The 21,978-nt window shown below is 42.2% G+C and overlaps 1 protein-coding gene across 1 annotated transcript; it reads left to right on the top strand.

Moving 5' to 3' along the window:
* The first annotated feature begins 890 nt into the window (after nucleotides 1–890).
* On the top strand, nucleotides 891–21,322 carry luc7l (LUC7-like (S. cerevisiae)). Its single transcript, XM_039010308.1, has 10 exons — nucleotides 891–1,102; nucleotides 3,662–3,756; nucleotides 17,571–17,669; nucleotides 17,818–17,928; nucleotides 18,019–18,162; nucleotides 18,788–18,964; nucleotides 19,258–19,346; nucleotides 19,522–19,563; nucleotides 19,667–19,831; nucleotides 19,971–21,322. The coding sequence occupies exons 1-10, from the start codon at nucleotides 1,042–1,044 to the stop codon at nucleotides 20,116–20,118; spliced, it is 1,131 nt and encodes a 376-aa protein (XP_038866236.1). The 5' UTR covers nucleotides 891–1,041; the 3' UTR covers nucleotides 20,119–21,322.
* The last annotated feature ends 656 nt before the right edge of the window (nucleotides 21,323–21,978 follow it).

The following is a 21,978-nucleotide window of genomic DNA, read 5'->3' as shown; positions in this document are numbered from 1 at the left end:
TTCTTAAAATTGACAGTTCTGTGAACTGTTTAGTGCAAGTTTTAAATTGGCACAATACCTGTTAGCAAAGGTGTCAACTGGAGATTACGTGCTGGAGCTTGCAGGGATTTGTAGTCTTGAGTCTGAGCGTAAATAGAGCCACATATATTAATGAAAGTCACCTTGTCCAAGAGAGATTTACATTGTTATCAAAACGTCATGCCAGGGAAAGCCTACACAAAACACAGCTCTTATTTTAAGTGTTTCTAACATTTCCTATGGGGAAAAATGAATGGTGGATAAACGATTGGGACCATTTCCCTCCTTGACTGCTAGATGTGATGAGTGCTGCGCCCTCTCAATGAGTAACTCAAGTTGAAAGCCGACCGGGATACTGCAGGCTGCCATTAGCAACTAAACTTCTTCTGTGTGCGATTTTAAAATAATCGGTTAAAGGACAATACATCTGGTGTATTAGAAGCAATTATTGGTACCAAGATTGTTTTCGAAACATTGTTTTATTCACACGAAGATTGCAATTTTTACATTCAGATCCTGTTTTCTGCTAACAACGCCTGCAGTACCGCGGTCGGCCTTGAACCTCCGTGACGTCAATGAGAGGTGGCAGCACTGAGCTATGCTATGGGAGGCTGTCCGTTCTCCCCTTGCGGGAAGGAAGACGACAAGTTTAGGTATAAAATAAAACCATAAAAATGCATTATTTTTTTTATTTCGGACAGATTTAGGCGAAATTGATACCGCTCGCTTCACCTCTTCCTCTCTGGTTATGTACGTGAAATGAGAAAACTTGCGTTCAAGTGGCTGTGATTGGTTAGTTTCTTACCAACCGTCACTCCAATTGGCAAATTCTAGCATATGGGCGTGTTTTCAATAATAGGAGGTGTCGTCATTTCCTCAACTGCGAAAGAGGGGCCTGGCGAGATCGTTGAAGAAGCCTGTCCAAAGAGTAAACATATTTCATCAATAATATAGGATACACCTCCATAGACTGTCTTATCGTCTGTGTTGTGTGGAGAAGCTTTAAACAATTTACCCACAGCAATGTCGGCCCAAGCTCAAATGAGAGCTTTGCTCGATCAACTAATGGGGACTTCGAGGGACGGTGAGTAGCAAAAAGGCGGTGGCTAGCTTGTTAGCGTGCTAGCTAAAAGATGGAGCCAGTGTGGCTTCCAGTTAGCCTAGCAAACTCGTTTTTGTGTCGTGTGTCAGATGGGCATAGCTTTAATGAATGGCGTACAAGAGGACGTTTGTGTGACATAAAAGGAGCTCATTCATGATTTGGCCCCGGTCTAGTTGTTGTTTCACGATTTAATGTTTGTATCCATAGCTAATGACGTCCACTTCGCCATTAATTGTTGATAGACCAGCCGTCTAGATCAGTGATTCTCAACTATAGGGCCCTTGGGGGCCTCAGAGTTTAAGGGGTCCCTGAAAAATCAGGGATAAACTCATGTTATAGTTACATTTTCATAATATTTTCGATTAACTTAAGAATTAAGTTATTAGAACTTGCCATGTAACTCTGTTTTTAGAACATTGTGAGTAGTTAAACATTTTTACACTATGACACTTACACAATGTTATATGCATGTGTGAAAAAAGTACATTTCTATGTTAGTATTAAGCAGTTTGTTATGAGGTGTGAGGTAATGGATCATGATAAACGGATATCAAAACTGTCGGTCAAATTGACGTTGGAAGATGAGACCACCTAATACCCCCATCAACAAGGTTATACACACAACCCTTAATGACAGAAGCAAATGCAACATCCTACAATGCTTGCAGCTCTAGCTCCACAACAATGCCTGCGAAAGTGGGTTAAAATGGCAAATAATCTAAAGCATAAAACAATGTTTAACAAGACATGATCACTAGAAGTAACTCATCAAAAATATGATGTATATCTAACCAATAATACGTTTTGGAATTGATCAAAATAAGTGTGATCTAAGAATTTTTTTAGATGCTGGACTTTAACCTTTGGTGTTTAACAAACACTATATTAAGTATATTATAAATAAGAATACATCATGTTGGAAATACTAAAAAAGCTGATGCAAATAGTAAACAAAAAATTTGAAAGTAGAACTAGCACAATATTTTTGTACATTGACAGGAGCTTAAAACTGTTAGTCATACCTTGCACAGTATCTACTATATTGTGTAGCATTTGTAGAAGCACCACTTCCATAGTAAATGACGTATCTGGCTACAAGGATACAAACATTAAAAACATAACAGCCGCCATTTAGTAAGGATGTCATGTCTGCAATGGTAACGTAAAGTCGGATAAACTGACTTCAATCCATGGTTCTTCTTTGGGCTTAATCAGACTAACAAAGTGAGTTTGTCGAGTGGGGTTGTGTGTGAGTGTTGAGATGAATTCAAATTTTTCCCGACATATGTTGCATACAAATTGAACAATTGTGGCCCCTTTATTTTATTCATAAAGGTTCAGTGTATCTTTGCCAGCCTACTTCAATCTGCAAAGGAGTTGCAGAAAAGCCTCATGTTCATCGAGCCGTGAGTCACATGATTTTTAAAGCTGTTATGAACAATAGTAATCCAAACAATTGTTTGCTTTCCGGAAGTTGTTGTACTTTTTTTTAGCATCACAACAAGGATATTAAAATCTTCAATGACTCTTTGAATTACAATTTGGAAGTAGTACATGCAGCCTGAACTAAGACATTGTCTGGTTGCACTGAAAGCCAAGGAGCTTTAGACGTCTATTGTCAAGGAAGACGTCTATTGTCAAGCAATACAATCTGACTTGTGTGTCATTCATATCAACTTCCTTACTACAGGTATGGGCAAGAAAACAGTTCCCATTTTATACTTTTCTACCGTGGGTTTAAAATTCTGCAGCTGAGGTCTTGAAGATGCAGATGGGTACAGTATATGTTGCAGCTCGCAGTGTGTATAAAACTACCATTTTTTTCCCCCCTTCTTGGTTTTATTATTTTCTATGTTCCATTTGTGTCAAGGACTTGGTTGGCGCCAACTATAGGCTAAGCCAAAATCTTTTTTTAATGGCCTTTTATTTTGTTGAAGTTAGGAGGAGATCTAGCTGACACAGTAACAGCTGTTACAGTGACACAGGCAGCCCAGTTAAGCTGAATGACAATGCCATGAGACCAAGGTAGCCTGATGAACCTGTCCATGTCAATCATAAGAACACCCATACAGTAAGCTTACTACCATGTTGTTTTTCTATAGGCCAATATTCTTTAGTTGAACAAGTGCTTTCAGAAAGACACGAGAGTGGAAAGTCACTCTGAGTCTTAGCCAAACGTAGGCCTATATTATTACATTATTCATGTAGTTTCGAGGCTCTGGTAAGGTAAGCCTCCAAGTCACGGCAGAAAATACATCAAGCCATCAGGGACACGCCACTCAGGCCCCAATGCAGGCCCCAAGTGGATGTCGTGAATACTGTCCAAAGGCACACATTCTGTCAGTACGATACATTGTAGCTCAATGTATCTGTTCATATCACCCCAATAAGGAGAATCCCAAGATGCAATTGTAAAAATTGTCAAATCTATGCCCCTTTACCCTAATATGGGCAAACATAGTTATGCTGAAGCATTGGATACCTCGCTCTAGTGGATGAGTATGTGAGGTCTTTCTAACTGTTGGTTTTGTACTGTTTCAGGGGATGAGACGCGGCAGAGGGTCAAATTCACTGATGAGAGGGTCTGCAAAAGCCATCTCCTGAACTGCTGTCCCCACGACATCCTCTCCGGGACCGTAAGTAGACTCAGCACTCTCTTCTTCCATTGTGTCTCCTCCAGACAGGGATGGCGGAATACGTTTTGACAGGGGGTGCAGGGAATAAATATTTTTTTAAAGCCTTGTTTAGATATTTTTCTTCTTATCATTTCTTATATTTGGTATGCTATTTCTTAGTGAACTTGTCTCGTTGCTCTAGAATACCAAATAAAGCCTTGCTCACCAGAATAATGTCCTACATCGATAGAATGCATCATCAATAATCTAGTTGACGTTGGAAAAGTTCTCTCATACATTTCTGCTTCTCTTGTGGAGCGAGCACATTTAGGGACCGGGAAGATTTTTGTGCCTCCAGAAAGTATTCACGCCCCTTGACTTTTTCCACATTTTGTTGTGTGGCAGTCTGAATTTTAATGAATTAAATTTAGATTTTATGTCACTGGCCTACACACAATACTCCATAATGTCAACGTGGACTTATGTTTTTAGATTTTTTTTACAAATGAATTAAAAATGACAGGTTGATATGTCTTAAGTAAATAAATATTCAATCCATTTGTTATGGCTAGCCTAAGTAAGTGAACATGACTTTTGAATGACTACCTCACCTCAGTACCCCACACATACAATTTATATGTAACGTCCCTCAGTCAAGCAGTGAATGCAGTAAGTCGCTTTGGATAAGAGCGTCTGCTAAATGACTTAAATGTAAATGTCAAACACAGATTCAGCCATAAAGATCAGGGAGGTTTTACAATGAAGGGCAACAATTTTAATCCAAGATGGCGGCGCAGTAGGACGTGTATATCTGTCTTTGTCTTATCCCGTGTCTTATCCCTTGTAAATAGTCAGCCTTTTTTCGTATATATCACTTAATCTCACTTCTATCTACAAACGAAATATATTTTCCTGCAACCCACCTCACCCATTTAAGTCATTTAGCAGACGCTCTTATCCAGAGCGACTTACAAATTGGAAAGTTCATACATATTCATCCTGGTCCCCCCGTGGGGAATGAACCCACAACCCTGGCGTTGCAAGCGCCATGCTCTACCAACTGAGCCACACGGGACCACATCCGAACCACATCACCCAATGTGGTTCGGATCTGCTATTTTTATTCCTTATAACTGGAACTTCCATCAGGAGCTAACTAGCTACTAGTTTTTGTTAACCACGGCTAGCTGTCCTCGCCTCGTTTCCCTGGAATCAGCCAGCCTTAGCTCGGACAATCACCTGCCAGTCTGCACAGCGCGATATCAACCCAGAGCATATCGGACTGCTTCTCTGTCATATCACTGGATTCCTGCCACTGGATCATTACACTAGATCAACACTCCTAGCTAGCTAGCTGAAAACGAGTGGCTACTGTTAGCTAACGCCTCTGTCCCGAAGCAAGCACCAGCTAGCCTCGAGCGAGGCCCATAGACCAACTAATTCTAGGTCTACAATTACCTCCTTTGCCAATTGGCCATATTGTCGACACGGAGCCCTGCCGATCCATCACGACTGGACTGCTGTGGTCTCAACAGGCTATTCTGTTACGATATTGCCGCAGAACCATCTACGTGCCCCGGCCCGTCAGCTTTTTCTGAGTGCTGTGTCCCCTGCTCGCCCAGTGTAGTAGTGAATACCGTACAGCGCACTAGACAACCAGTTCTTATAGCCTTTAGACGTTTCCTTATTCTACTCCTCCTCTGGTGATGTAGAGGTTAACCCAGGCCCTGTAGCCTCCAGTTCCACTTCTATACCCTAGACGCTATCATTTGTTGACTTCTTTTTTTTTTTATTATTATAAATTTTCTCCCCAATTTTCGTGGTATCCAATCGCTAGTAATCACTATCTTGTCTCATCGCTACAACTCCCGTACGGGCTCGGGAGAGACGAAGGTCGAAGCCATGCGTCCTCCGAAGCACAACCCAACCAAGCCGCACTGCTTCTTAACACAGCGCGCCTCCAACCCGGAAGCCAGCCGCACCACTGTGTCGGAGGAAACACCGTGCACCTGGCCCCCTTGGTTAGCGCGCACTGCGCCCGGCCCGCCACAGGAGTCGCTGGAGCGCGATGAGACAAGGATATCCCTACTGGCCAAACCCTCCCTAATCCGGACGACGCTATGCCAATTGTGCGTCGCCCCACGGACCTCCCGGTCGCGGCCGGCTGCGACAGAGCCTGGGCGCGAACCCAGAGACTCTGGTGGCGCAGCTAGCACTGCGATGCAGTGCTCTAGACCACTGCGCCACCCGGGAGGCCCCTCATTTGTTGACTTCTGTAACCGTAAAAGCCTTGGTTTCATGTAAAAGCCTTGGTTTCATGTATGTTAACATTAGAAGCCTCCTCCCTAAGTTCGTTTTTTCACTGCTTTAGCACACTCCGCCAAAACCCTGATGTCCTAGCCATGTCTGAATCCTGGCTTAGGAAGGCCACCAAAAATTCAGAAATTTCCATCCCCAACTATAACATTTTCCCCCAAGATAGAACTGCCAATGGGGGTGGAGTTACAATCTACTGCAGAGACAGCCTGCAGAGTTCTGTCATGCTATCCAGGTCTGTGCCCAAACAATTCGAGCTTCTACTTTTAAAAATCCACTTTTCCAGAAATAAGTCTCTCACTGTTGCCGCTTGTTATAGACCCCCCTCAGACCCCGGCTGCGCCCTGGACACCATATGTGAATTGATTGCCCCCATCTATCTTCAGAGTTTGTACTGTTAGGTGACCTGTTATCATAACCGCCATCAACAAAAGACAATACTGTGCAGCCGTATTCATCGACCTGGCCAAGGCTTTCGATTCTGTCAATCACCACATTCTTATCGGCAGACTCAACAGCCTTGGTTTCTCAAATGACTTCCTCGCATGGTTCACCAACTACTTCTCAGATAGAGTTCAGTGTTTCAAATCGGAGGGGCCTGTTGTCCGGACCTCAGGCATTCTCTATGGGGGTGCCACAGGGTTCAATTCTCGGGCCGACTCTTTTCTCTGTATACATCAATGATGTCGCTCTTGCGGCTGGTGTTTCTCTGATCCACCTCTACGCAGACGACACCATTCTGTATACTTCTGGCCCTTCTTTGGACACTGTTTACAAACCTCCCAATGAGCTTCAATGCCATACAACAGTCCTTCCGTGGCCTCCAACTGCGCTTAAATGCAAGTAAAACTAAATGCATGCTCTTCAACCGATCGCTGCCCGCACCCGCCCGCCTAGCATCACTACTCTGGATGGTTCTGACCTAGAATATGTGGACAACTACAAATACCTAGGTGTCTGGTTAGACTGTAAACTCTCCATCCAGACTCACATTAAGCATCTCCAATCCAAATTAAATCTAGAATCGGCTTCCTATTTCGCAACAAAGCATCCTTCATTCGTGTTGCCAAACATACCCTCGTAAAACTGACTATCCTACCGATCCTCGACTTCGGTGATGTCATTTACAAAATAGCCTCCAACACTCTACTCAGCAAAGTGGATGTAGTCTTATCACAGTGCCATCCGTTTCGTCACCAAAGCCCCATATACTCCCCACCACTGCGACCTGTATGCTCTCGTTGGGTGGCCCACGCTTCATATTCGTCGCCAAACCCACTGGCTCCAGGTCATCTATAAGTCTTTGCTAGGTAAAGCCCCGCCTTATCTCAGCTCATTGTTCACCATAGCAGCACCCACCCGTAGCACGCGCTCCAGCAGGTATATTTCACTGGTCATCCCCAAAGCCAAGTCCTCCTTCGGCTGCCTTTTCTTCCAGTTCTCTGCTGCCAATGACTGGAACGAACTGCAAAAATCACTGAAGCTGGAGACTCATATCTCCCTCTCTAACTTTAAGCATCAGCTATCAGAGCAGCTTACAGATCATTGCACCTGTACATAGCCCATCCAACTACCTCATACCCATATTGTTATTTATTTGATTTATATATTTTTTTCTTCTCCTTTGCACCCCAGTATCTCCATCTTCTGCACATCTATCACTCCAGTGTTTATTTGCTGAATTGTAATTATTTCGCCACGACGGCCTATTTATTGCCTTACCTCCCTAATCTTACTTCATTTGCACACACTTTATATAGACTTTTCTATTGTGTTATTGACTGTACATTTGTTTATTCGATGTGTAACTCTGTGTTTGTGTCACACTGCTTTGCTTTATCTTGGCCAGGTCGCAGTTGTAAATGAGAACTTGTTCTTCACTGGCTTACCTGGTTAAATAAAGGTGAAATTAAAAAACCTATTGGTGGATGGGTAAAAATAGAAAAAGGAGACATTGAATATTCCTTTGCACATGGTTAAGATAGGTATTGATATATTGCCCAGCCCTATCGAGGTAATTACTTCCCTCAATAACGAAATAAAAACGTTTAGATTCATTTTCGATAATGTCGATATAGAATAATTAGGTACAGCAGTCCATTTCACCTCTGTGACACAGCAGGAACATGCAGAGAAGTGACAATATGCACGTGGAGAGGTATACGCCCACTAAAAACCACTTAGCACCTCGAGTGATGGAGTAGCCACTGTTAACCTCGAAAGATGAGTGATGTAGGTGACAACAGTGGCAGCGATAGCCATGGAGGAGCAGCTTCCAACGAATAAATTATTGATAAAAAGGGTTAAACTGTTTCAGTCATTTTGTTTTGGCTTTTTTATGTCCGACAAAGAGCAGAGCAATGTTCTGTGCAAATTGTGCCGTAGACCGGTGGCTACCAATTCTGGTAATACGACAAACCTTTTTCACCGTCTGAAGCAAAATCGCTCTTTGGAACATGCAGGAAGTTTGAGCTTGCGCCACGGTATTGATAAAAGCCCCTCAAGCACCAGCCAATCTAGGGATGTTTGCCCGAATCAGTCAACACTGACAGCGTTTTATGCCCTACAAGCAAACATCGAAAAGACAAAGACATCACAAATGCTATTATGCATTGCATTGCTAAGGACATGCTACCAATTAGCACAGTCGAAAAGGAAGGTTTCAAGAGGCTTATCAATTTAATTTACCCCAGGTACATGGTCCCTGGCCGCAAACTTTTCTCTCACACTGCACTGCCTAAACTCTACGCCGAGTGTAGGGGAAAAGTTGAACAGCTCAAGACAGATTTTACATATTTTTCTACTACTACCGATCTCTGGTCTAGTCGCACGTCAGAGCCTTATAGTAGCCTCACTATCCGCTATATTGACAGAGTGGAATCTTCAAAATAAATGCCTTCAAACATCATACTTTCCCGACAACCAAACAGCTGAAGCTATAGCATTGACACTCACCTCCTGGGGACTCAGTCAAGATAGACAGGTCTGCATTACAACGAATAGGGGTGCGAACGTGGTACAGGCCGCTCAAATGGACCCGACTGCAATGTGTTGGACGTTGTCTGCACTTGGCCATTGGTAAGTAACCTTGTCAATTGTGTATATTTGAAGTGGTTGGTAAGATGAAACTAAATGTGCATTTTTTTCATCAACTGATTAAGTAAAATATTACATTTGTACATAACTAAAGAGAGAATTGAGATTTTTAACATTTTTATTAAAATCTCTTGATTTCTCTTAGAGAGAGTGGGTCGAGACAAACGGGTAGATCAAGCAATTGGAGTGTGTAAGAAAGTGGTAGGTGCCTTTTCCTATTCGTGGAAAAAGAGCAGAGACCTGGCAGTTGCTCAAAAGAACGCAACCTACCCCAGCATAAGTTGGTGACAGAGTCACCTATCAGGTGGGGATCACGTCAAAAGATGGTGCATAGAGTCCTGGAGCAGGAGAAAGTCATTTCACTGGTCGTGTCCAGTGACAATAAGACCCGGCACTTAACTCCCACCTATACAGATATAGATGATCTTGAGTTCATCAACCAGGCATTCCTAGAATTCACAAATGCTCTGTCTGGTGACTATTTATGTCAGTGTGTCTTACCTGAAGCCGGTACTACACCTGTTCAATACAGACGTCATGAAACGGAGCTCACCCAAACCATAAACGATAGTCATGGACTATGTGAATGAGAAATGTGATGACCTATCCACAGATGACCTCCTGGACATAACCTTGTTAGTCGACCCTCGGTTTATATCAACACGAGCAAGAGCTGTCACAGAGATAGTCAATGAGGGACATGAAAACCCAAGCCCAGCACAGGGAGACGTTGCTGCTGCTTCACCACAATTGCCAGCTAAAAAGAGAAAGTCACTGGGCATTTTCTTTCAAAAAGTCATGCTCCACCACCACAGGTCTTACTGAAATCCAGCTGGTAGAAAAGGAACTCAGCTGCTACCTTCAGTCTCCTGATGCTGACAGCGAAACCAATCACCTGGACTGGTGGACAATCCACCCCAGAAACTTTCCAAAGTCAACCACCTGGCAAAGCGCTGCCTGTTCATTCCTGCGACCAGCTCCCCTTCAGTGTTTTTAGCACAGGTGGCAACATGGTGACCTGTTTAAAGCCAGAGACCATAGACAGACTTGTCTTTCTAAGACAACTACCCCGACTTCAACTGTGATGTGCCATTAGTCTAACAGTCATAATGCACATTGACTTGCACTTTTTGGTTTTATTTCTTGTTCATAACTTGTAAGGCTTTATAGCTTTAATAAAAGTGGAGTTAATGTTATTTGTGAGTTCTACTTCTGACAATACATAAGATACATTAAAGCCTTCGGTTTGTTCAGGCATTCTTGAGTCTGACGCAGATATGCACCTTTTATACATTATTTGATTAATATCGTGATAATTATTGTTATTGAATGAAAAAATATATAGATATCGTGGTAATTGATTTGCCATATCGCCCAGCTCTAGGTTAAGTTTTTAATTACACTTTGGATGGTGTATCAATACACCCAGTCACTACATAGATACAGGAAGGAAACTGCTCAGGGATTTCACCATGGGGCCAATGGTGACTTTAAAACAGAGTTTAATGGCTGTGATGGGATATAACTGAGGATGGATCAACAACATTGTAGTTACGCCACAATACTAACCTAAATGACAGAGTGAAAAGAAGGAAGGCTGTACAGAATAAAAATATTCCAAAACATGCATCCCCTTTGCAGTAAGGCACTAAAGTAAAATGGCAAAAAATAAGTGGCTAAGAAATTATGACTGACCCCAATTAGTCAACTGGTCGATTGTTTGGTCGATAGGCTGTTGGTCGACCAATATTGTTATTATTTTTGTCGAGCAGTAGCAAATATATGTATCTCTATACGCACTTCCCCATTACATATAGTACATTCGGAAAGTATTCAGACATTTTGTTAAGTTAATGCTTTATTCTAAAATTGATTCAATAGTTTTTTTCCGCTCATCAATTTACACACTACCCCTTAATGACAAAGCAAAAACAGGTTTTCATAAAGTTCAGCAAATGTAGAAAATAAAAAGTTTTTTAAAAGTATTCAGATGCTTTACTCCAAGCTGTAGAAACATCTCAAGGATGATCAATAGAAGCAGGATGCACCTGAGCTCTATTTTGAGTCTCATAGCAGTACTGAGTACTTATGTAAGGTATTTGTTTATTTTTAATACATTTGCAAAAATGTCAATCTGTTTTCGTATTGTGTGTAGATTTGAGGGGAAGGGGTCTGAATACTTTCCAAATGCACTGTATATCACCAGTAGTACATTTTCTGTTAATTCCTATCATTAGACCTTACTGTGAAATGCTTACTTACAAGCCCTTGGATGAGTAACGTCTGGAGGAAACCTGGCACCATCCCTACGGTGAAGCATGGTGGTAGCAGCATCATGCTGTGGGGATGTTTTTCAGCGGCAGTGACTGGGAGACTAGTTAGGATCGAGGGAAAGATGAGCGGAGCAAAGTACAGAGATCCTTGATGAAAACCTGTTCCAGAGCGCTCAGGACCTCAGACTTGGATGAAGGTTCACCTTCCAACAGGACAATGACCTTGAGCACACAATTAAGTCAATGCAGGAGTGGCTTCGGAACAAGTCTCTGAATGTCCTTGAGTGGCCCAGCCAGAGCCCAGACTTGAACCCCATCAAACATCTCTGGAGAGACCTGAAAATAGCTGTGCAGCGACACTCCCCATCCAACCTGACAGAGCTTGAGAGGATCTACAGAGAAGAATGGGAGGAACTCCCCAAATACAATTGCGCCAAGCTTGTAGTGTCATACCCAAGAAGACTCGGGGCTGTAATCGCTGCCAAAGGTGTTTCAACAAAGTGCTGAGTAAAGGGTCTGAATACTTAGGTGAATGTGATATTTCAGGCTGTAACATAACAAAATGTGGATAGTCATGGGGTGTGAATACTTTCCGAATGTACTGTATTTGGAAAAATACACATTAGCTGCATTATGGTTATGCTTGTCATTGTCAAGGACCTAGGGAGTTCTTCAGATAAATAGAAATGGAATAGAGCTAAGGAAAGGCAAAATCCTAGAGGAAAACCTGGTTGTCTGCTTTCCAACAGACACCGGGAGACAAATTCACCTTTCACCAGGACAATAACCTAAAACGAGGCCAAATGTGCACTGGAGTTGCTTATCAAGACCACATTGAGTGGCCTAGTTACAAAAACATGTTTTCACTTTGCGATGGGGTTTTGTGTGTAGATTGGTGACGGAAAAAGTTATCAATTCAATCTGTAACACAAAATTCAATCTGTAACACAAAATATGGATTAAGTCGAGGGGTATGAATAGTTTCTGAAGGCATTGTACATACATAATGTCATAATGTCATCAGTTTGACCAGTTTTAAAGAAATGAAAAGCTGTGAAAACGATCCACCATGTTTCTGATAGTATTTAAGTTGATCTTGGATGAGACAATATTAACATTTGGTGGGTCCTTTTACTGCAATACACTTAATTATGCAAGAGTTAATGGTCTACATATGAGCCTACAGTCAGTGTCCAGACTTCAGGTATTATTACTGTTCCCGTCTGAACTTCAAAGGTGCGCAAAACAGGGGGTGCTGCTGCACCCCTACTTTCGCTGTCTCTGCCTCCAGGGCTCTAAAGTGTGATCATTTTGGTCTTATATTCTCCTACACTTTTATATGGAAGCACCAGAGCGCCAAGGAAAAAAATCACGCAGACAATAATTATTGTAATGATTAGGCTTTGCTAGCCCAAACTTCTTTGAATGGTTATTACCGGTGATTTTTATTTATTTAATTTAATTTTTTTAAATTATTATTTTAAAAAAATAAAATAATAATAATTCTCTCTAGGGGCATATACCATGTCGCAGCTATTCTGAAACGACTGACGGGCCGTTAACATGATTGAACAAGGCGTTAACCATTTGTAAACTCATTAGCTAGCTAAACATTTGGGGGCACATAAAGAAAGAAGGGATAGCTTCTTAGAATTAAATTTTTTTCCTTTAGGAGATCAATGAATGAAGGACAAATCTCTTTATTTTTGTGGGGGGGTAGATCAGCTTCAATATTGCATATTGAACCCAAAATCTAGCCAAATAATTTTGCGTCATTTGTAATGCCCCCCCCCCGATTGGAGTAAACTAACGGGCAACAATACATCTGCTACCAATGACTACAGTGAGTGTACAAAACCATTATGAACACCTGCTCTTTCCTGACATAGATTGACCAGGTGAAACATATGAAGGCTTTTCAAGCCTTAAGACAATTGAGACATGGATTGTGTATGTGTGCCATTAAGAGGGTGAATGGGCAAGACAAAATATTTAAGTGCCTTTTGAACAGGTTATGGTAGTGGGTGCCAGGCGCTCCAGTTTGTGTCAAGAACTTAAACACTGCTGGGTTCTTCACACTTAACAGTTTCCTGTGTGTATCAACAATAGTCCACTACCCAAAGGACTTCTAGCTAACTTAACGCAACTGTGGGACGCATTGGAGTCAACATGTTCCAGCATCCCCGTGGAACGCTTCGACACCTTGTAGAGTCCTTGGCCCAACGAATTGAGGCTTTTCTGAGGGCAAAAGAGCGGATGAATCTTAATATTAGGAAGGTGTTTTTAATGTTTTGTACACTGTGTATATACGAATGGACAAAGCCATCGATCACATGGCATCATTCATTCCTATGTGAAGACTCAATAACACATTGAAGCCAAATGAAGTCTGTTAAGTTCGCGTCTCCTGGAGACACAACATACGAAGTTTGAGCTACTCCTGGAAGTGATGTTACACGCTAGCTCAGTGTTGCCCCCTCATTGAGTAACTCCAGTTGAAGGCCAACTAGGGTACTGCAGTCTGCCATAAGCAACTCAATTATACTTAACTTCTGTGTGCACCCATTGAGCTATAGAAGAGGCCCGACCATATCTCCTCCCTGTGTGATCACTACCTTCTCTCTCGAAATCAATGACTGAGCACCGAATGCATCTTACAAATAGAATATCAGAGTTCGGAGTGTAACGGCATATCAGAATGAGTGCTTCATCCTATATCACCTGTGACAGCTGTGAGCAGCCAGCCGCATCCCCCTAACCAGCCATTAGCCTACTTAGCTGCTTCTCTCCGTCGTTTCCTTCTGCGCCTCTCCGTCAGTTTTAAAATGTTATTTAGCCGCGATGGTGAGCTGGGATGAGCTGGGGTTTATGTTACATTTGTTTAAAATATTAGCGCGGCTTGCAGTGCGAGCGAAGTGGATACGTATCTTAATTTCGCCTGTAAGAACAAGCAGGCCAGTCTGACTTCGTTGTCACGTAGCCTCTAAGTACCACTGCCACAGAGGAAAAATAGAGCACAGTGACAGCCATGCTTGTGCCTTTTACATTACTGAAATCCACGAGTATCTAGCCCAAACTAAAAAGTTATGCCCCATATTACCAGAGCTACCTTCTCCCCTTTCTACTGTGAATTGGTGCACGTTTTATATACTTTTATAAACCATGTCGCTGGCTGCAAGTTTTTGGTTTGATAACGATCTTGTTTAGTCATGTTACCTGGCTAGCTAGCTAACAACATGATACCGTAGCTATGCACAGAAGTGGATGGCACAGGAAAAAAATAAAATGCATAGATGGTCTACTCAGATGCTTTAAAGGTACGAATCATATGCCTAATCAATGTAATTCTAAGCTAAATCAAATCAGTATATTTTTCTGCTGTTCCTTAAATTATGTTTGGTGCCTAACTTTTGGGAAGAGTGTGTGGGCTGTGTGTAAAGTTGTCTGAAGAGTAGGCTAAAGATGGTTTCATATAGGCCTAGTGTGCTGTCACCTTATTGTCACAATGAAAATGCAGACCGTTATGCATTTACAGTAATAGTCAAAAGTTTGGACACCTACTCATTCAGGGGTTTTTCTTTATTTTGACTATTTTCTACATTGTAGAATAATAGTGAAGATATCAAAACTATGAAATAACACATGGAATCATGTAGTAATCAAAAAAAGTGTTAAACAAGTCAAAATATATTTGAGATTCTTCAAGTAGCCACCCTTTATGGACTTGGTATTTTACTAAATTGGGCTATCTTCTGTATTCCACCCCTACCTTGTCACAATACAACTGATTGGCTCAAACGCATTAAGAAGGAAAGAAATTCCACAAATGAACTTAAGGCACACCTGTTAATTGAAATTCATTCCAGGTGACTACCCCATGAAGCTGGTTGAGAGAATGTCAAAGCAAAAGGCGGCTACTTTGAAGAATATCAAATCAACTCACCTGTCTTTCAAAGATGGTTTGTAAAAATCCAAATGATTTCACAGATCTTCATTGTAAAGGGTTTAGACAATGTTTCCTATGCTTGTTCAATGAACCATAAACAATTAATGAACATGCACCTGTGGAACGGTCGTTAAGACACTAACAGCTTACCGACAGTAGGCAATTAGGTCACAGTTATGAAAACTTAGGACACTAAAGAGGCATTTCTACTGAAAAACACCAAAAGAAAAATGCCCGGGGTCCCTGCTCATTTGCGTGAACGTGTCTTAGGCATGCTGCAAGGAGGCATGAGGACTGCAGATGTGGCCAGGGCAATAAATTGCCATGTCTGTACTGTGAGACGCCTAAGACGGCGCAACAGGGAGACCGGATGGACAGCTGATCGTCCTCGCAGTGGCAGACCGTGTAACACCACCTGCACAGGATCGGTACATCCGAACATCACACCTGCGGGACACGTACAGGATGGCAACAACTGCACGAGTTACACCAGGAACGCACAATCCCTCCATCAGTTCTCAGACTGTCCGCAATAGGCTGAGATGTTGGACTGAGGGCTTGTAGGCCTGTTGTAAGGCAGGTCCTCACCAGACATCACCGGCAACAACGTCGCCTATGGGCATAAACCCACCGTCGCTGGACCAGACAGAAATGGCAAAAAGTGATCTTCGCTGACGAGTCGCGGTTTTGTCTCACCAGGGGTGATGGTTAGATTTGTGTTTATCGTCGATGGAATGAGCGTTACCCCGAAGCCTGTACTCTGGCGCGGGACCGAGGTGGAGGATCCATCATGGTCTGAGGTGGTGTCACAGCATTATCGAACTGAGCTTGTTGTCATTTCAGGCCATCTCATCGCTGTGCGTTACAGGGAAGACATCCTCATGTGGTACACGTCCTGCGGGCTCATCCTGACATTCCCCTCCAGCATGACAATGCCACCAGCCATACTGCTCGTTCTGTGCGTGATTTCCTGCAAGACAGGAATGTCAGTGTTCTGCCATGGCCAGCAAAGAGCCCGGATCTCAAACCCATTGAGCACGTAGCACTGGCGCAGTCCATGAGGAGGAGATGCACTGCAGTACTTAATGCAGCTGGTGGCCACACCAGATACTGACTTAGTTTTGATTTTGACCCCCCCTTTGTTCAGGGACACATTATTCCATTTCTGTTAGTCACATGTCTGTGGAACTTGTTCAGTTTGTCTGTTGTTGAATCTTGTTATGTTCATAAAAATATTTACACATGTTAACTTTGCTGAACGTAAACACTTATAAAGTGTTTATAAAATATATTTTGATTTGTTTAACATTTTTTTGGGTTACTACAAGATTCCATATGTGTTGTTTAATTGTTTTGATGTCTTCACTATTATTATACAATGTAGAAAATAAAGACAAACCCTTGAATGAGTAAGTGTGTCCAAACTTTTGACTGGTACTGTATATTCCTTAATACATTCCTTGGAACCCAATCACAGGGAGGCCTTTGGCCTGGTATCACATCGTTAGTACAATTTTGGTATTGTTACAACCCTACTCTGAAAATATGTGAATTCTATTTTATTTTACACTGATTTTTCACTTTTCCGTGCATCATTTATTATTTTTTCTCCACCTTTTTGGACCTTTGCCAGTTTGCATCCCTGGTTATGACAAATCTCTTGCATGTCACTGTCTTGACTTTCTTAAAGAGACAGTGTAGAATTTAATATAAATCGCCTCAATAGGAAATAGTGCTTTTAACACAATGAAGATACCTACTATTCCAAGTGACTTTGTATTTCAATGCAAGGTATTTGTATGAACATTTTAGCTATTATAATAAACATATATCTTTCAAGGGTTACATATTAGTTTGTAGGGCATAATGTGTGCTTCAAAATAAGGCTCAATATAGGCTATCAATCAATTAAAAAATATATATTTATTTTCTGGTGCTCCTAAATTTGATGTGGTACTCATAACTTTTTAAAGTTGGGAGCACCAGTGCTACCAATTAAATTATTTAATTTAGAGCCTTGGTCTCTTTCTTTGCCAGGGACCATTTCTGTTACCCGTACATGATGATTGAATCAGCAGTTGAAGTGTAGTCAGTAATAGTGGTTGATCTATTCTGAATATTTTGTGACTTCTAAAGTAGTTCACTGCAGACTATGTTGGATCTATGGCTGTGTCTTGACTGGCTGACTTTGACTTCATCAACAGCGTATGGATCTGGGAGAATGTGCGAAGACCCACGACCTGGCACTCCGGGCCGACTATGAAATTGCCTCCAAGGAGAGAGACCTCTTCTTTGAGCTTGACGTAAGTGAAATCCACTGCTCGATTTTAAAAACAACTTAATTTATCCCCTCGGGCAAGTTAGTTGTACTTCTTCCAGTTCATCTTACCAGTGCAGCAGTCTGTGTTCCATTGACTTATATGGAGTTTACTTTTCTATTGTCGACAATAGGCTGTGGACCACCTGGAGTCTTTCATTGCCGATTGCGACCGGAGAACAGAGTTGGCCAAGAAACGACTGGTTGAGACCCAAGACGAGATCAGTGCGGAGGTGGCTGAAAAGGTGAGGGCAAGATTAACCTTGTTCACTGAATCTTTGATTTTGACACATTTTATGCTGTTGTTGACTTGTGTTGTGTTTGTTATTCTCAAGGCAGAGACGGTTCACGAGCTGAACGAGGAGATTGGGAAGCTCCTGGCCAAGGCAGAGCAGCTGGGTGCCGAGGGGAATGTGGATGAGGCCCAGAAGGTCCTACAGGAAGTGGAGAAAGTGCGCAGCAGGAAGAGGGACGCTGAGGTGAGGAGGAGGTGTTGTTTTACTCACAGTGTGTTTATTTTCCATCAAACTAGCCCACCTCAGACCAAATAGGTTACTGAATACAGACCTCAGACCAAATAGGTTACTGAATACGTCACTTTAATAAATAGATCGCTAGTCACTATAATAATGCCACTTTAATAATGTTTACATATCTTGTCTTACACATTTCATATGTATATACTGTATTATATACCATCTATTGCATCTTGCCTATGCCGCTCGGTCATCGCTCATCCATATATTTATATGTACATATTCTTATTCCATCCCTTTACTTAGATTTGTGTGTGTTGGGTAGTTGTTGTGGAATTGTTAGATATTGCTGCACTGTCGGAACTAGAAGCACAAGCATTTCTCTACTCGCTATCTGCAAACCATCTGTGACCAATAAAATTTGATTTGATTTTGAATGTAGACCTGGGTCGTGTTCAGTAGGGCACAATGTATCAAAAACATTTTGCAATGGGAAATTAAATGTTTTCTTATTGGACAAGTTTAGGTGGATCCATCCGGTTTCACTTTGTTTTTGCCATACTGAACTCGAACCCCCTTTCCTATCCTGACTCGTCTTTCTCCATCTCTTCGGTTCTGTCCTTCTCAGGAGGAGTACAGAAACTCCATGCCTGCCTCCAGTTTCCAGCAGCAGAAGCTTCGTGTCTGCGAGGTGTGCTCGGCCTACCTGGGTCTCCACGACAACGACCGTCGCCTGGCCGACCACTTTGGCGGGAAGCTGCACCTGGGCTTCATCCAGATCAGGGAGAAACTGGAAGCCCTGAAGGTATGCTCTGAACCACCTCAGACCAAATAGGTTACTGAATACACCTAGCGAGATGTGGAAGTATAATCCTCAAAAGGGGATTTTTTTTTTGACTGCTTTCCCCTTTTGAGGATTCCACAGGGACTTTGTTTTTGATTTAAAGTACAGGAAACATCTCCCTTTTGGGATTAATTTACATTTTGCAGCAAGGACATTCTTTTTGACATTATAATGTATTAACGAAGATATGTATGAATGAAGACATTTTAATATAAACACTGAGGCTAATGTCATTGCTGACCATTTTCTATCAGAAAACCGTCCTGGAAAAGCAGGAGAAGAGGAACCAGGATCGTCTGAAGAGGAGAGAAGAGAGAGAGAAGGAGGAGAAGATGAAGAAGAAGTGGGTCTTAACTTTGCAAAAATCATGAAATTGATGTAGGCAGATTTTATACACATGTCGGTGGTGATTGCAGCACTTCTTGGAAAATATAATCAATCCATGTACTGTATGTGGAGACAAATGCAGATATTTTCACTGTGGCATCTCATCAATTGTTTTCTGTCACTTTTTATAGGACCAAATCACGGAGCAGGGAACGGAGCAGGGAACATAGAAGGTTAGTATGGGCCACCAGCCATCTACTGCCACATGAACTCTATTGAATACACTATCTCCTAGTTTATTGCTGTATAAAACACTTCTCTGTGTCCATGCTGCAGGTCCAGCTCTCGCGACCGTAGGAGACGCCGTTCGCGTTCCTCGTCTCGGGAGAAGCGGCGTTCCTCCCGCTCGCGCTCCAGGGACCGGGAGAGGCGGCGACGCCACCGCAGCCGATCCCGCAGCAAGGGCGGCCGCCACAGCCACGAGCCCAGCTCCCGACACAAGTAGGAGTGTACACATACACAAGTTCCATCTCATTACTTAAACAAGTGCACACTTAATCATAAAGCTTCTTATCATAATATATACACACGACATACACACACAGATTTGTGTGTAACAAGACAGTGTTTACGGTTCCAGGTCGTCTAGGGATCGCGATCGCTCCTCCAGAGACCGTTCACGGGAGCGAAGCAGGAAGAGGGGATCCTCGGAGCAGCGGCAGGACAGCAGGGATCAGAACGGGAGAACAGACTCCCGCCGGGCGGAGGTCAGGGATAGAGACCTTTGAGGACTCTATCTGTCTCTCTCTCTCGCTGTCTCCATCCTCAACACACAACCTCCTTTAGTCTGTCTCTCTTTCATATCTGTCCATTACATCTATTTGAACTCTCTCCTTGTATGAATTTTCCCTCCGTTCCCTTATCAAAATTATCCAGAGATGTTTTGCTTTGACCGATATTCCAGCCAACCCACTGTCCCAAATACATAGCGCTTATATGACCACAGAAGTATATACAGGTAACTGCCAAAATAATGGAAACACTTCAGTAAAACAAAGTATACTGAAAGCAGGTGCCTCCACACGTGTGGTTCATGAGTTAATTAAGAAATGAACATCGCATCATAATTAGGGTCATGTATAAAAATGCTGGGCCGGCCATTATTTTGCCTACCATGGCTATACCCCCATAGGATGATAATGCCCCCATCCACAGGGCATGAGTGGTCACTGAATGGTTTAATGAGCATGAAAACGATGTAAACCATATACCATGTCTCCAGGTCTCAACCCAATTGAACACTTATGGGAAATTCTGGAGCGGTGAAAACACCAAATCATGGAATTTCTCGTGGAAGAATGGGGTCGCATCCCTCCAATAGCGTTCCAGACACTTGTAGAATCTATGCGGTGGCCCAACGCCCTACTAAAACACGTTATGTTGGTGTTTCCTTTATTTTGTCACCTGTATATTGTACATGCATATATATTTTAGTTTCAAGCGTTATCCTGTGATAAAGTTGTGGGGGGGTTGTTGAACATTGGGCGTGGGAGTACATAAAGTCCTGACAGTGTATGTTAGATGTGATGGCTGTTGATGACATGCATATGATTAAATATTCTATAAAACTGTCCTGAATATTAATTTCCTGGGGGAATCAGTAGCTGAAACTAGAGGAAGGATAAATGAATGACCGTTGGCCATAAACTTAAAAGAATAGAGCATTTCCATATTGCTGTGTTTTATGATACTGTTAATTTTAAACTGTCAGAATTTCTATGTGTGATTGAGATACTTTGCATAATTATACCTCCAGCATACTGTCCTGGCTGGTGTTCATTAGGCACCAAATGGAAGATACTGGACTGAAACAGGGAGGGGTCACCTGGACTTGTCCAATAAGAAACCTACATTTTTGTTTTCCTGTAAAAACGTTGCTAAATGTTTTCAGTTATTTCCCTAATAAACACGACCCAGCATTACTGTCTTGGATTGGCTTCTCCGTGCAAGGCTTTCTTCCCTTCCTAGAGGCTATTTCACAATGCTGGTTGCATCAATTTGCCATTTGATGTTGCACTAAATATTTAACATACCAGTAATTATAGGATCTTTTCTGCACATATCTGGCCTAAGATTGATAAACTAAGCCATATTGTTCTCGTTTGACTGGATCAGGACATTTGGAAATCAAAGGGAATTTGGTCAGTTGTGAACATCAGCAAGCTCATTTCTGTCAGCTTGTGAAATACCCTCTGCTTCTATATCTGTGGTTTATACTAACTGAGGATGTTTATCGCTGGAGAGTTTGTAGCAGTTCAACTTAATGTCATAACTAATACGGACAAGGTTTTCTTAAGTTTTAGAATTTATTGTCCTTTGTGTTCACAAACGGTTGCTATTTTTTTTTTTTTTCTCTCCATAGAATTTTACAAGTTTGTTCCAAGTTTTCATGTTATGAATACAAATATTAACCCTTATTATCATAGTCTTGGCATGCGAGCGGTGACGTCTGCGTATGTGTGTAGACATGATGGACTTTGCATGCTTCAGTTTTGAGTAGTAATGCTGTTTTGGATTGAGAATTACTGTTCCAGGCTTCTTACTGTATGTGACCCTAGAAGTTGCCTACGTTACCGTGGTAGTCCGCT

Source organism: Salvelinus namaycush, chromosome 16 (genome assembly GCF_016432855.1).
Source record: "Salvelinus namaycush isolate Seneca chromosome 16, SaNama_1.0, whole genome shotgun sequence".
Lineage (NCBI taxonomy): Eukaryota > Metazoa > Chordata > Actinopteri > Salmoniformes > Salmonidae > Salvelinus > Salvelinus namaycush.
The sequence above is the reverse complement of the archived record's forward strand: the minus strand, read 5'-3'. Positions and strand labels throughout refer to the sequence as shown.